Here is a 16,140-nt window from a genome sequence, read left to right as displayed (position 1 = left end):
CCTGACATCCAGACTTTGCCTGGCTTCAAGCTTTAGGAAGAGGCTCCCCATCCCAGATGCATGAGTCGACCGCTCACATATTACATACAAAAAATGCCATTTCTTATTCACATACGAGTTGCTAATTTACTAGTGTTTCTCAATACATTTAATGCTGCACTTAGCTTGGTGCCCCACAGTATGTTCTCTTGATCCTGCAGGTGTATCCTTTAACCCAGTGTTTCTATCCTAGTCCGAGGTTCCCTGTTGCTGTAAGACTGTCCATTAGAAGCATTTACTTTGCTTATGTGACGAGCCTGATTTTAACTGTCACAATATGAGTTGTCATCTGTCTTTTCACCACAATAGATCTGTTAATATACTACACTCATATTGCACCCTGCTGTACTTCTCATCTGTTTGCCTAGAGATACTTCAGTCTCTTCAGAGATGCTGCATCTAGTGCATTGAGATAAGCAGAAAGTTACCTCGAATGTTCCAATTGGAATATATGTACCTTTCTGCATAGACATTTATGTACACACAACATTTATTGCACCATATATCCCTTACTACTGGATAGGGTGACGTTTTGGCTTTAAAAAGTTCGCTCATCCTGAATAAGTACATACCGGAGGTGCATCTATAAGAGCAATTGGTTCTTTAACGTCTGGTCCAGCAACTGACTAAAAAAAACAGAAAAAAGGTATTGATATTTGCAATAACAACTAGCTTTGAATGCATTCTGCATCATTCAGTCCCCGATCACATCGGTCAGATTTGTCATGCAATTTGACATTTCCAAATCGCATTACAAGTTGAACCCTATTGTCAGTGATGGAATCGTTTAAATTGCTGCAACTCATGTCGCAATGAATTTGAACTACTTTTTGACAATTTCATTGCAACTTGCATAGACTTTTGTTGTATGAAGTTGCAAGCTGCAATGAAATCGGCAGTGCAAATCGCACTCGCGTGCGGCTTTGAAATCGTGCTAAAGTAGTACAGTTTTAAAACCACACTGGTGTGAACAGGGACTTTAAGACAAATCACTCAAAATATTTATTTCTTCTTTTTTTAACTGCACACCTGGGGTGATGTTAATCTTTTGCCTGTTAACAGTCTCCTTTTTTTCAACATACTGACATAAATGTATTATTAATGAGATAGCTGTCAACATAAATAAGGAACAAAAACAGTTCTATGTCACATACAGAGCAGATACAGGGTGCATGTTTAGCGCTATAATGGGATGCAGCATTTATCAAATCCCAGAGAACCTGTTTAAATATATGTAGCATCCCTGCCTTGGGCTTGGCTAAATTTAGTATATGGCTTTGCTGCAGTCAGCTGAGCTGCATTTTATTTTATAGGTCTGCTAGGTTTTTTTCCCTAAACCTGTTGGTTGATTGTTCTTATCTGCTGCTGGAAGAATATTTCAGCAATAGTGTGAGAGAATCAATCTCCAGGGTTATGATTGTTTACTGGACCCTAGCAAATCACTGGGAGGTTGACCCAGAAGCTGTGGCTGGGTAGAAGATAAATGTTTGGGAGGATCTGATCAGAGTCTCTTTCCTCTGAGAGGGAGGCACATGGTTGCTCCAGAGAAGCTACTACTACTACTAGGCAGGTGCTATGTGCTGGGGACTTGCAGAAAATTACCTGCTGAAGTTTGGCTGGAGAGGGAAACCTTCACTGAACTTTGTTGCATGGGAGCTGTGCAGAAGCTGTTCCTAGCTCCAGGTATTAACATAGTAAGATACTCATCAACCTCCCTGGCGGTAATCCCGAGTGTGGCTCGGGGTAAATTTTCATTACCAAAAGTGGTAACCCCCGAGCCACACTCTGGATTGCATTGCAGTATCCTGGGAAAGTTACTTACCTTGTCCCCAGGATCCTGCAAAGTCCTCCAGTTGTGCCGGGCTCCGTTCCCTGCGAGCGTCGCAACACACGGGGAAGGAGCCCGGCACCAAATTCAATAAGTGCAAAAAACAAAACACATACAGTACACTGTAATCTTACAGATTACATTACTGTATCAAATTGGGCGGCACAGTGGTGTAGTGGGTAGCACTCTCACCTAGCACTCTCCCAGCCACGGCACTACCTGCCTGGAGTTTGCATGTTCTCCCTGTGCTTGTGTGGGTTTCCTCCCACACTCCAAAGACATGCTGCTAGGTTAATTGGCTTCAGTCTAAATTGGCCCTAGTCTATGAATGTGAGTTAGGGACCTTAGATTGTAAGCTCCTTGAGGGTTTGTGAATATACAATGTGTATGTAAAGTGCTGCGTAAATTGATAGCACTATATAAGTACCTTAAATAATAATAATTATATACACTGTTCTTTCCACCTGGAAACTTGAGAATGTCAATGGCAACCAAAAAGTGTCCCTTTACATCAAAAGTGGTTTTAGACCAGCTAGAAAACAGCGATAGTAAATTAGAACACTTGCAGAACTGAGCGATAGTGATTCGTGGGGAAATTCGTCATCAAACACTGAAAGTAACGACAGCGACAATTCTGCAACTGAGCACATTTCAGTGTTTTTGATTTGATTACATAATTGAATACATTTTATTATTAATATATTATTATTTGTTATAATTATTTATAGTTATTTATTATATTACATAGTTACATAGTTACATAGTTACATAGTTACATAGTTACATAGTAGGTGAGGTTGAAAAAAGACACACGTCCATCAAGTCCAACCTATGTGTGTTATTATGTGTCAGTATTACCTTACATATCCCTGTATGTTGCGGTCATTCAGGTGATTATCTAATAGTTTCTTGAAGCTATCAATGCTCCCCGCTGAGACCACCGCCTGTGGAAGGGAATTCCACATCCTTACCGCTCTTACAGTAAAGAACCCTCTACGTAGTTTAAGGTTAAACCTCTTTTCTTCTAATTGTAATGAGTGGCCCCGAGTCTTATTAAACTCTCTTCTGCGAAAAAGTTTTATCCCTATTGTGGGGTCACCAGTACAGTATTTGTAAATTGAAATCATATCCCCTCTCAAGCGTCTCTTCTCCAGAGAGAATAAGTTCAACGCTCGCAACCGTTCCTCATAACTAAGATCCTCCAGACCCTTTATTAGCTTTGTTGCCCTTCTTTGTACTCGCTCCATTTCCAGTACATCCTTCCTGAGGACTGGTGCCCAGAACTGGACAGCATACTCCAGGTGCGGCCGGACCAGAGTCTTGTAGAGCGGGAGAATTATCGTTTTATCTCTGCAGTTGATCCCCCTTTTAATACATGCCAATATTCTGTTTGCCTTATTAGCAGCAGCTTGGCATTGCATGCCATTGCTGAGCCTATCATCTACTAGGACCCCCAGGTCCTTTTCCATCCTAGATTCCCCCAGAGGTTCTCCCCCCAGTGTATAGATTGCATTCATATTTTTGCCACCCAAATGCATTATTTTACATTTTTCTACATTGAACCTCATTTGCCATGTAGTCGCCCACCCCATTAATTTGTTCAGGTCTTTTTGCAAGGTTTTCACATCCTGCGGAGAAGTTATTGCCCTGCTTAGCTTAGTATCGTCTGCAAATACAGAGATTGAACTGTTTATCCCATCCTCCAGATCGTTTATAAACAAATTAAATATGATTGGTCCCAGCACAGAACCCTGGGGAACCCCACTACCCACCCCTGACCATTCTGAGTACTCCCCATTTATCACCACCCTCTGAACACGCCCTTGTAGCCAGTTTTAAATCCAGGTACTCACCCTATGGTCCATGCCAACGGACCCTAATTTTGTACAGTAAACGTTTATGGGGAACTGTGTCAAATGCTTTTGCAAAATCCAGATACACCACATCTACGGGCCTTCCTTTATCTAGATGGCAACTCACCTCCTCATAGAAGGTTAATAGATTGGTTTGGCAAGAACGATTCTTCATGAATCCATGCTGATTACTGCTAATGATATCGTTCTTATTACTAAAATCTTGTATATAGTCCCTTATCATCCCCTCCAAGATTTTACATACTATTGATGTTAGGCTAACTGGTCTGTAATTCCCAGGGATGTTTTTTGGGCCCTTTTTAAATATTGGTGCTACATTGGCTTTTCTCCAATCAGCTGGTACCATTCCAGTCAATAGACTGTCTGTAAAAATTAGGAACAACGGTCTGGCAATCACCTGACTGAGTTCCCTAAGTACCCTCGGATGCAAGCCATCTGGTCCCGGTGATTTATTAATGTTAAGTTTCTCAAGTCTAATTTTAATTCCGTCCTCTGTTAACCATGGAGGTGCTTCCTGTGTTGTGTCATGAGGATAAACACTGCAGTTTTGGTTACTGAAGCCCCCCGATTCACTCGTGAAGACTGAGGAGAAGAATAAATTCAATACCTTTGCCATCTCCCCATCCTTTGTAACCAGATGTCCTTCCTCGTTCTTTATGGGGCCAATATGGTCTGTCCTCCCTTTTTTACTGTTTACATACTTAAAGAATTTCTTGGGATTTTTTTTGCTCTCCTCCACTATGTGTCTTTCATGTTCTATCTTAGCTGTCCTAATTGCACCCTTACATTTCTTATTGCATTCTTTATAAAGTCTGAATGCTGAGGATGATCCCTCAATCTTGTATTTTTTGAAGGCCTTCTCCTTTGCTTTTATATGCATTTTTACATTGGAGTTAAGCCATCCAGGATTTTTGTTCGCTCTTTTAAATTTATTACCCAATGGGATACATTGGCTAATGCCCTTATTCAATATGCTCTTAAAGCAAACCCATCTCTCCTCCGTATTCTTTGTTCCTAATATTTTATCCCAATTTATGCCATTTAGCAAGGTTTGTAGTTTAGGGAAGTTGGTTCTTTTGAAATTCAGTGTCTTTGTATTCCCTTTATGTTTCCTATTTGTGTGATTTATACTGAAACTAATTGACCTGTGATCGCTGTTACCTAAATTGCCCCGTATTTCCACATCTGTGATCAGGTCTGTATTGTTGGTAATCAGTAGATCCAGTAATGTTTTATTTCTAGTTGGTGCGTCTACCATCTGACCCATAAAATTGTCCTGCAAGACATTAAGGAACTGGCGAGCCTTAAATGAATGCGCGGTTCCCTCCGCCCAGTCTATGTCTGGATAATTAAAATCCCCCATTATGATAACACTTCCCATCCTTGCTGCTAATCCAATTTGTGATAGGAGATCCATCTCCACTTCCTCCTTCAGGTTAGGGGGCCTATAGCATACTCTCAGTATTATTTTCCCCTTAGCTTCATCCCTTCGGAGCTCTACCCATAAGGATTCCACCTCCTCTCTAGCTCCCTCAGTGATGTCATCTCTCACATTCGCTTGTACATTATTCTTGATATATAGACATACCCCTCCCCCTTTTTTACCCTCTCTATCCTTGCGGTATAGGGTATACCCTTGAATGTTTGCCAGCCAATCATGAGAGCTGTTGAACCAGGTCTCTGAAATTCCCACAAAATCCAAATCCTCCTTGTACAACAGTATCTCTAGTTCACCCATCTTGTCTGCCATGCTCCTGGCATTGGTGAACATGCCACATAGTTTAGACCGGTCGCATATTGTCCTCGTATTGGGTGTTTCAAAATTGCAACTAGGACTTGCTACTATACTCACCTTGTGTTTTTGTGCTTTGGTTAACCTACCACTAATGCCCCCAACACTACCCTCTGGAATATCATCCGCGCTGGCTATCACTGTCTTTGGACCCTCCCCCCCATCGCCTAGTTTAAAAACCCCTCTAACTTTTTGGCCATCTTCATTCCCAGCAGATCTGCACCCTCCTCATTTAGGTGCAGTCCGTCCCTTCTATAGTACCGGTTACCGACTGAGAAGTCGGCCCAGTCCTCCAGGAACCCAAACCCCTCCTTACTACACCAGCTCTTCAGCCACTTGTTTACTTCCCTAATCTCCCTCTGCCTTTCTGGTGTGGCTCGATGTACCGGTAGTATTCCTGAGAATACTACCTTGGAGGTCCTTTTCCTCAATTTAGCACCTAAGTCCCTAAAATCGTTCTTTAGGACACTCCATCTGCCTCTGACTTTGTCATTGGTGCCAACGTGCACCATGACAGCCGGGTCTTCCCCAGCCCCTCCCAGTAATCTGTCCACAAGATCCGTGATGTGCCGAACCTGAGCGCCCGGTAGACAACATACTGTTCGGTGCTTCAGGTCTTGGTTACAGATTGCCCTCTCTGTCCTTCTAAGAATTGAGTCCCCTACCACCAGAATCTGTCTTTCCTTTCCCTTTGCTGCCCCCCCACTCTCACTGGAGGAGTTCTTCCCCTGGCAGCTAGGAGAGTTCCTCATCTCCAGCAGTGCTGGATTTTGTGTTTCAAACTTTATCACACCCGGGATGTCTACTAGACTCTGGTTTGGACAGATTTAAGTGAGTTATTCCTAAGAATTACAGACCTACAATATAAAAAGGCAAATTTCCATGCGAAACAATGTACAGCTCTGAGATGCAAAAATCTGACATAATCATACCGCCAGGGAGGTTAAGGGTTAGATGTCAGAAGGTGCTACAGGAAGGCTCTCATAGGGTCATAGAATTATTGGCTGTTCATTTTATTATGCATTATTTTTGTGGCTGCTACTAGAGGGCCTAATATTGCGGGGGTATGATATTCAGGAAGCTGTCCTCCAAGATTTCTGTGCTTTGGGTATCCTGCATGCTAAGCCATCCTCCCTGCATTTTTGGCTGAAACCTGCAGTTCATCTTAAAAAGACCTCTAGACTGAGAGGCTGAGTTTGTTGGTGTGCAGTCCTGTTACAATGGGACAATAAGTTAATTGTGGTGTTTTTTTCTATAAGAAAAATTATCATGGTGTGAATTGTTGGTAGACAGGTTTTGAAGAAGTTGACTGATCTCTAAGAAAATACATACTGTTGGTAGAATTTTATTTTGAGCTTTGATTCAGCGCCAACAAAAATGGGGAGGAAGGGTTTATGAATGCACAGTACCCAAAAAGTACAAAAATGGAGAACAGGTAGCGCATTGACTATGCTTAGCTAGGCATCAATGTCTTTTCTTTACATATAGGGATGGAGGCGCTATGCGGTGATCTCATTCTGCTTACAAGGCTGACAGGAGAATTGAAAGAGGCATCAACACTCTTGTCATCCTAGCCATAGGTGTGCGCAGCTTATTGTATTAGGGTGTGCACCCTTAAGCTCAAACACACATGCATATGTATGTGTCTACATATATATGAACCCGGCACATTGATCTCCCTGCCGGCACAGTGAAAGAGAAGAGCATAAACACTTTTCTTATGGCAGAGCAGGTAAGAGGGAGATCTTTACCATGTTCCTGCTGCTACACAGAGCAATAACACTAATGCGCATAGGGTGATTAGGGTGTGCCTGGGCACACCCGGGACACCCTGTGCACACGCCTATGATCCTAGCGCTGGAAGAGGCAAAAGAGAAGAAGAGAGCCAAGAGGAGGTGCAGGCTGTGCTCCCTCTCCTCCTTCCTGCCAGTGCAGCGCTTCTGTTTTCAGAAGCCGGCAGTAGTGTTCACAGACATACAGGAGCTGCACTGGAAGGAAGTAGGAGGGGGAGAGGAAACACAGCCTTCACAGTCGATTGCTAGAGGAGGCCAGGAGAGGAAGAGAGAGCTGGGAGTGGAAGAGAGAGAGAGTCAGAAGGAGTTGGGGCAGAGTTCTCTCTCTCCCTTCAGCACCTCCTTCTAGTGTTGCCACCTTTTCTTCAAACCAAACCTGAACACTTTAGCAGTGTATGACAATTTTTTTTTGTAGATTATACTATAGGGTTGTAAAAGACCTGGGACACCTTTGGGTGCCCTAAGCAAAGTAGTAATGGGGCGCACATAGCATATATAATGTATATATTGTAAATAAAATAAAAGCATTCTTGTACCCAACTTAGCCTACAATAAAAGTGGACAGTGTCAATCAGTAGAGTGGACAGTGGCAGAAGGGTAGTGGACATTGTCAGTAGGGCAGTGGATGGTGTCAGCGGGGCAGTGGACACAGTCAGTAGGACAGTGGATGGTGTCAGTAGGGAGAGTGAGCAGTGTCAGTAAAGCAGTGGGTGTGTCAGTAGGACAGAAGCTGGTGTCAATAGGGCAGTGGATGGTGTCAGTATGGCGGTGGATAGTGCCTGAGCAATAGATGGTGTCACTCTGGAAAGTGGACAGTGTCAGTAGAGCAGTAGATGGTGTCACTAGGGAAAGTGGACAGTGTCAGTAGAACAGTGGCTGTTGTCACTAGGGAAAGTGGATGGTGTCAGTCAGTAGAGCAGTGGATAGTGTGAGTAGTTTTTTATTTTTATTATTTTATTTCCTTATTTTTTTACAATATTTTTAAAAAATATTTTTGTTAAATTATGTTTTACAATTTTTTAACAGCCCTCTTGGGGGGACTTTGGTGAAGCATCAGGAGTCTAAACAAACCCCTAATGTCTCACTTTTGAGACTGAAGACAGAGATTCTCCAGTCCCTTACTTGACAGTCTCAGCTGCACCAGACAGTGATTAAATGGAAAGTGCTCTGTGCTGAGCGGCTTCCTGTTCATTCACAAACTAAAGCATAGCAAACACAGTTCAGAAAACTAGTGTGTTGGAGCTACGTCATAGACGACCGCCCTGAAAGGAGGAGGGATCCTTTTGCCTAAACCTCCATCCGAGAATGGTGAGAGCCTGATGGCTATGACATTTACTTATCCCTGTAATCTTCATTGGTGTGGATTTTGCTACCCATGCTAGCCCGCTACATATGAGCATTCATATATGACAACATTGTTACTACATGTTTTACAAGTGGTCTGCAGAAACCAAGCAGGTTTGTTTGATATTCATCAGCCATCATATGTATGGTTAAGGACTTTGATGTTTTCAGCAAATAATTTCAGCAAGTAATTACTCCACAATCAAATTGTTTATCCTGCATATATGATCTTCTATGTAAGCTGTGAAACAGAACTCTCCAATATTTTTGTTCCAATTCCATCCGGATCTTTGGCTGCAGTTTGTAGTGAGCAAGAAATATCACCCTGCCTGCTGGAAATTTATCATCACCCTCCATATGATGTATTAGCCTTATGTGTCAGACTGCAGCTGATGGTGTGGTTTACATTGCACTTTCTTCCAATTTAGGTGTTACTCAGCCAGGAGCAGTGGCACACGGACTCGTTGGAAGGTTAGGAGGTATCAGTGTAGTGCAATTAGCCTACCATTAGTCCTATTAGGGACAGGTATTGCTTTAGAAACTAAGTACCCCTACTGAGACCTCCTGGGTGTAAAACACAAGGAAGTGTGCAAATATATATATTTACTTTGCAGAAGTGTTTGGGATCCTGCTGTGCCAATTGCATGGCAATTGTCAGTTTTTTAACCATTTTTTACTTGTGTCTGGTAGGGTAGGCGAATTCGCCTTTATACTAACATTTTGTACATTTGCTTCAATAAAGTCTTTTATCACAAGATATACTATAGTTGGTTCCCCATATACAAGTCTTTGTTTTGCCTTTACACTTTGATCTTTTCAGCTGTGGAAGTAACCCCGTCTATTGAAGACAAATTGGTCAACAATGTGATTTTGACTTTATGGTTATAGCCAGAGCTTCTCCTTTTATCTACATGTTCCTTTCTTTAGTTAGGCTGCTAGGCTAAATTTAATATTTTTGGCTTTACTTCAGTCAGGCGAAAAGTGGTTGATTGTTTTTGTCGGGTGAGGGTTTCTAGGCTGGGTGTTTGATCTCTCCCACCTGCTTCTGGAAGAAGCTTCCAGAATATAGGATAGGGTGGGTCAAATGACCAGCATGAATATTTTTAATGCTCTGGCCAATCCCTGGAAGGAGGTGTCCAGAAGGTTGCTAGGTAAGTAATTTGTGTTTGGGGGCCTTTCCAGAGTGTTCTTTCATCTCAGAAGGTTCCAGTTATCCTTGGGCTGCTTTCTGCTCCTGGAAGAGAGCTACTGAGACAAGTATTGCAGTTTGGGCCTCAGCAGGAGCTGGGCTGAGAGTGTAGAGGAGATTACCAAATGATTATTTTCTTGGACTTGTAGTGGTGGAGAAAATGTGGCCAGCTATAAATCCTTTCAGCTTATTCAAGGAGAGTAGCTTGTAGGTGTAAACGCATGAGGTGACAACTAGTGATAAGCTAATTTTTGGGCTCATCTGGGTTTAAGTCACATGATAGCATGCTACCAGCCCAATCAGTTGCTGCTAGGGAATTCCCTGCCTCACAGCCACATGTAAGAAAGGTGTGAGGATGCAAACAAAACCATTAATCTAATATATCCACATAGCCACGTTTGGACAATGTCGTTGGGTTTGGCCCCAACCCAACTCAGAGATGGAGCATTACGTTACTTATGTGAGGTTTTCTTATTAACAAGGTCTCATAAGTTCTGTTTAGGATTGAAAAGAAACAATGTTTTCACAAATGCTCCTGCCACAATGGGACAATGTGTATATTGGGATGTTTTTAACTGATGAAGCCTTAGTCAGGCTACATTTAGTTTTTGGCTCTGCTGTACTCAGTGGAGTAGCAATCTTTTTGTTCTACATTTTCCAGGTTTCCCTTAGTTTGGTTGTTGCTTGCTTCTGCCTGCCTCTGGGAGAAGCTTCCAGAGATAGAGTAGGAGGGTTAGCCACTGATATTATGAATATTTATCTGATTTCAAACCAATCCCGGGAGGGGGCACCCAGAAGGTGGCTGGGAGAAGATAAATGTTCAGCAGGGTTATTCTCTTGGGCCTGTTACCCCCTGGGAAGCAGCCAGAGTACTAAAGAGCTGTTAGGCCTCAGCATGTGCTTGGCTGAGTGTCCGAAGGAACTTGGACTGAAATATATTTGCTGGAGGGCATCACCTGTGGAGGATGACTTTCTATCTCACTGAAGAGTGTTGCATGGAAGCTGGGTAGATGAGAGGTGTTGTTCGTGGACATAGTGAGTAGGATTTTTGCTTAGGACACTAGGTTTGCATGTGCTTAGGGGATTAATGTCAGAGGCTGCTGGGGCTGCTTATAGAGAGTCTCTGATTAGCTGGCTGTCCCCTCTACCTCCAAGAAAGACTGTTGTTAAAGGATTTATTGCTCAAGAATCTGTCCTCTGTATTTGTTTTGCATTTTGGAGTGTCCTGCATCCTCATTCCTCTTTCCTGTTTGAAGCACTGCAATAAATCTACAAAAAGACATCCCCTGGACAGAGACTGTGTTTGTTAGTGTGCTTGCAACTACTGTCTGTGCCTGACAGCCTCAGGACAGATAGTTGAAACCAGGGTCATTCTCAGTGGCCCATTCCAGGGTGAATATTAAATGAATAAACTGATCAAATGTGCGAATTGTTGGTATGATAGATAGTAGTTTAATTTCAGTGATCTCCATTAAACGCAAACTGTAGGTATATTTAGTGAAATTGGTTCTTTGATATCTGGTTCAGCACCATAAATTAAAACAGAATAGTAAATACTGTAATAACAGTTTGCTTTGCATACATAGTAGGCGAGGTTGAAAAAAGACGATCAAGTCCAACCTATGTGTGTGATTTTATGTCGGTATTACATTCTAGATCCCTGTATGTTGTGATCGTTCAGGTGCCTATCTAATTGTTTTTTTAAATTATCGATGCTCCCCGCTGAAACCACTGCCTGTGGAAAGGAATTCCACATCCTAACTGCTCTTACAGTAAAGAACCCTCTACGCAGTTTAAGGTTAAACTGCTTTTCTTCTAGTCTTAGTGAATGGCCATGTGTCTTATTAAATTCCCTTTCGCGGAACATTGTACATTGAAATCATATCTCATCTCAAGCGTCTCCTCCCCAGAGAGAACAAGTTCAGTGCTCGTAACCTATCCTCATAACTAAGGTACTCCAGTCCCTTTATTCGTTTTGTTGCCCTTCTCTGGACTCTCTCCAGTTCGAGCATATCCTTCCTGAGGACTGGTGCCCAGAACTGGACAGCATTCTCCAGGTGCGGCCGGACCAGAGTCTTGTAGATTTGGAGAATTATTGTTTTATCTCCAGAGTTAAACCCCCTTTTTAATGCACGCCAATATTCTGTTTGCTTTGCTTGCAGCAGCTTGGCATTGCATGCCATTGCTGAGCCTGTCATCTACTAGGACCCTCAGGTCCTTTTCCATCCTAAAATCCCCCAGAGGTTCTCCCCCTAGTGAGTAGATTGCATTCATATTTTTGCCACCCAAATGCACTATTTTACATTTTTCTACATTAAACCTTATTTGCCATGCAGTTGCCCACCCCATTAATTTGTTTAGATCTTCTTGCAAGGTTTTTACATCCTGCGGATAAGTTATTGCCCTGCTTAGCTTAGTACCATCTGCAAATACAGAGATTGAGCTGTTTATGAATAAATTAAATAGGATTGGTCCCAGGACAGAACCTTGGGGTACCTTACTTTCCACCCCGGATCATTCCAAGTACTCCTCATTTATCACTACCCTCTTAAAGAGCCCCTGTAGCCAGTTTTCAATACATGTACCTACCCTATGGTCCATGCCAACAGACCTTACTTTGTACAGTAAACGTTTATGGGGAACTGTATTAAATGCTTTTGCAAAATCCAGATTCACCATGTCTACAGGCCTTCCTTTATCTAGATGGCAGCTCACCTCCTCATAGCAGGTTAATAGATTGGTTTGGTAAGAATGATTCTTCATGAATCCCTGCTGATTACTATTAATACCATTGTCATTACTAAAATCTTGTATATAGTCCCTTATCATACCCTCCAAGAGCTTGCATACAATTGATGCTAGACTAACTGGTCTGTAATTCCCAGGGATGTAACTTGGCCCTTTTTAAAATATTGGTGCTACATTGGTTTTTCTCCAATCAGCTGGTACCATTCCGGTCCGTAGACTGTACATAAAAATTAGGAACAATGGTCTGGCAATTGCTTGAGTTCCTTAAGGACCCTCGGGTACAAGCCATTTGGTCCCGGTGTTTTATTAATGTTAAGTTTTTCAAGGCTAATGCGGCGTACACACGGTCGGACTTTTCGACCGGACTTGTCCGACGGACGCCGATGGACCAAATCCGGCGGACAATCCGATCGTGTGTGGGCTTCACCGGACCTTCAGCGGACTTTTCCAGTCGCAAATCCAACGGACTTTAGATTTGGAACATGCTTCAAATCTTTACGTCGTAACTCCACCGGACCCAGAAATCTGCTCATCTGTATGCTAATCCGACGGACAAAAACCCACGCTAGGGCAGCTATTGGCTACTGGCTATCAACTTCCTTATTTTAGTCCGGTGTACGTCATCACGTACGAATCCATCGGACTTGTGTGATCGTGTGTAGGCAAGTCCGGTCATTAAAATGTTCGTTGAAAGTCTGCCAAAAGTCCGTCGAAAGTCTGTCAAAAGTCTGTCGGACGGGCTGTCGGACTTTTGTAGCTGAAAAGTCCGACCGTGTGTACACGGCATAATTCTAATTCTGTCCTCTGTTAGCCATGAGGGTGCTTCCTTTGACATGTCATGAGGATAAACATTGCTGTTTTGGTTAATGAAGCCCCCCGATTCACTCGTGAAGACTGAGGAGAAGAATAAATTCAATACCTTCGCCATCTCTTTATCCTTAGTAACCAGATTCCCTTCATCATTCTTTATGGGACCAATATGATTTTTTTTACTTTCCTCTGCTATGTGCCTTTTGTGTTCTGTCTTAGCACCCTTACATTTCTTGTTGCATTCTTTGTAAAGTTGGAATGCTAATGATGATTCCTCAGCCTTGTATTTTTTGAAGGCCTTCTCCTTTGCTTTTATATGCATTTTTACATTAGAGTTAAGCCACCCAGGACTTTTATCAGCTCTTTTAAATGTATTTCTAATTGGGATGCACTGGCTAATACCCTTATTTATTATGCTCTTAAAGCATACCCATTTTTCCTCCGTGTTTTTTGTTCCTAAGATTTTATCCCAATTATTATCTTCTAGCAAGGATCGTAGTTTAGGGAAGTTGGCTCTTTTGTAATTCAGTGTCTTTTTATGCCCCTTATGTTTCCTATTTGTGTGATTTATAGTTAACTTACAGTTTGTAAGGTGCATTTGTATTGACGATAGATGTTGACTGTTCACGTACAAGCTTCCCAGTAGTATAATCCGCTTGTCAGCATGGAGATAAGCTTTTTCCAAGCTCCCTGCGGCTCTCATGAATCGTGTGTGTTTCCGGGTGGACGTTCCTTTCCTGCAGTTGTTGAATCAGGTTCCTGGAGCTAATATTTAGCCTTCACTTTCCTGCAATCAAGTATTATGCTTCAAGGGCTAAGGGTAGTGCATCCCTTAGGTTAACGTGTTTCGCATGCCCAGTTTTTTGGCAAGCTTCTTCAGAACAAAGGAAGGGCATCTAACGGGGGTCTATTTTAAGGAAACTCCTTAATTTAACTATCATCGGCCACTGCGGGCAATATTATGAAACAAGAGTCCTCAATAGTTAACCTCTTAGGTGCACATATTCAGGGATACAAAGTACAAAATTCAACTTTTAATATAGTTTAAAAATATGACAATAAACACATATAAATGTTACTGGAGACAGTTCAGTGATTGGCATTAGAGTTTCTTGTAAGTTTTGTGTGGAAGGGTAGTTGTAAGATATAGGAATATATGACATACTTATAAAAACATAATGGATCCCTACTCTTAAAGGAAAAGCAAAGGTCTCAGTTAAATATCCAATGTATTATTGGCATTTCAGAATTTTATTCTTCCAGGAAGGCTCCAAAGTTTAATTCATGATTCATTCCGTTTAGAAAAAGGGTACCCAGTTCAAAAATCCATTGCTTTTCAGTTTGTTGGAGAATTTTATCAAAGTACCCTCTACTTTGTAGGGGCCTCAAGGCTACTATGCCTTTCATTTTTAAGCCCTCTGTTTTCCCATTATGATCTTCCTTAAAGTGTTGAACCATTGAGTTGATTTTCCAGTCAGAATTTAGTTTAGATTCTTTCTTTTCCTTTTTCTTTCTGATAGCATGGATATGTTCCCCAAAGTGCACTCTTAGAGGTCTCTTCTTCTTCCCAATATATGCTCTGTGGCATGGACATTCAAGCATATAGGTGACTTTATCCGTAGAGCACTTGATAAAGCTCTTCATTTCATAAGCTTTAGTTGCTTCTGCATTTCTAAATTCTTTTGTTTTTTTTTTTCTACAAAGAAACAGATGCTACAGAGCCCGCATGGGTACATTCCAATTATTCTCGGTTGTCTATCAGCAGGGGAAGGTTTGGAGAATTCTGAATGTACTAGGAAGTCTTTGAAGTTGTTAGCCCTTCTGGTTACCATCTGGGGATATGGCCCTACTAGCCTAGCCAGTTGAGAATTAGATGTGAGTATATGCCAGTGTTAATTCAAAACTTCTTTGACCTCTTTCCTTTGTGCTCCATACTTTGTGATATATCTGATCTGCTCACATCTGGCTGTGGCCTCATTTTCCTTTTGTGCATCACCAGTTTGTAAGAGTTGTTTTCTCTCTACATTGTATGTCCTTTTCTTGGCCCTCCTCAAAATTCTATGAGAATATCGTCTTTCTCTAAAACAAATATAGAGGGAATCCCCTTCCTTCTTAAACTGTTCCAGTTCAGTGCAGTTTCTCCTAATCCTCAGGAGCCTATCTATCGGTGCAGTAGACTATAGACTGTAGCACTGATCAGTAAATTCTGACAGTGAGGAAGACTTCCTGCCATCAAATTACAAGACACAGCGGGGATGATTCTCCCATCCACCTCAAATGTAGGGGTGGGGGAATCAGGTTCTTTTTTTTTTATTATTATTCAACCCACTGGTTGAACAAGAACTGATCTATGGCCAGCTTAACTGGTTCTGGACCAGCCGCTGCAGTTATACTGTGGCAGATTGGCTCCCCTGGGCAAGGTGTCGTAGCTGTACGTCAGGCACATGGCCGTCCAGGGGATGCGCGTGCTCCCGATGCACCCGCGCCGATCAGATTAGCTTCAGAACCAATCAATCTCCAGGCCAATGATTTCTGGCCTGGACCTGCTGATCAGTTCTGGCGAATGGCAGACTGTCCCCTGCCTGTAAGTGTAAACACAGGCAGGGGAGGTGATGTCATCTCCCTCTGTGGAATTCTTTTCCATTCCAGAGAGAGGAAAGAGAACATCTAAACGTGAGTTGCACCAACACTACACTGATACAGTACACATAGGCAGGCTTTTC

At 42.3% G+C, this 16,140-nt stretch overlaps 1 protein-coding gene across 3 annotated transcripts in view; it reads right to left on the bottom strand.

Moving 5' to 3' along the window:
• LOC141132291 (uncharacterized) overlaps window positions 1–16,140 on the bottom strand; it is a 234,055-nt gene that overhangs the window by 121,030 nt on the left and 96,885 nt on the right. For all 3 annotated transcript variants that reach the window (XM_073620548.1, XM_073620549.1, XM_073620550.1), the window contains exon 12: window positions 612–665. In XM_073620548.1, coding sequence (XP_073476649.1) covers window positions 612–665 — 54 coding nt within the window. The remainder of the gene's footprint in view (window positions 1–611; window positions 666–16,140) is intronic.

This window comes from Aquarana catesbeiana, linkage group LG03, assembly GCF_042186555.1.
Source record: "Aquarana catesbeiana isolate 2022-GZ linkage group LG03, ASM4218655v1, whole genome shotgun sequence".
NCBI lineage: Eukaryota > Metazoa > Chordata > Amphibia > Anura > Ranidae > Aquarana > Aquarana catesbeiana.
The sequence above is the reverse complement of the archived record's forward strand: the minus strand, read 5'-3'. Positions and strand labels throughout refer to the sequence as shown.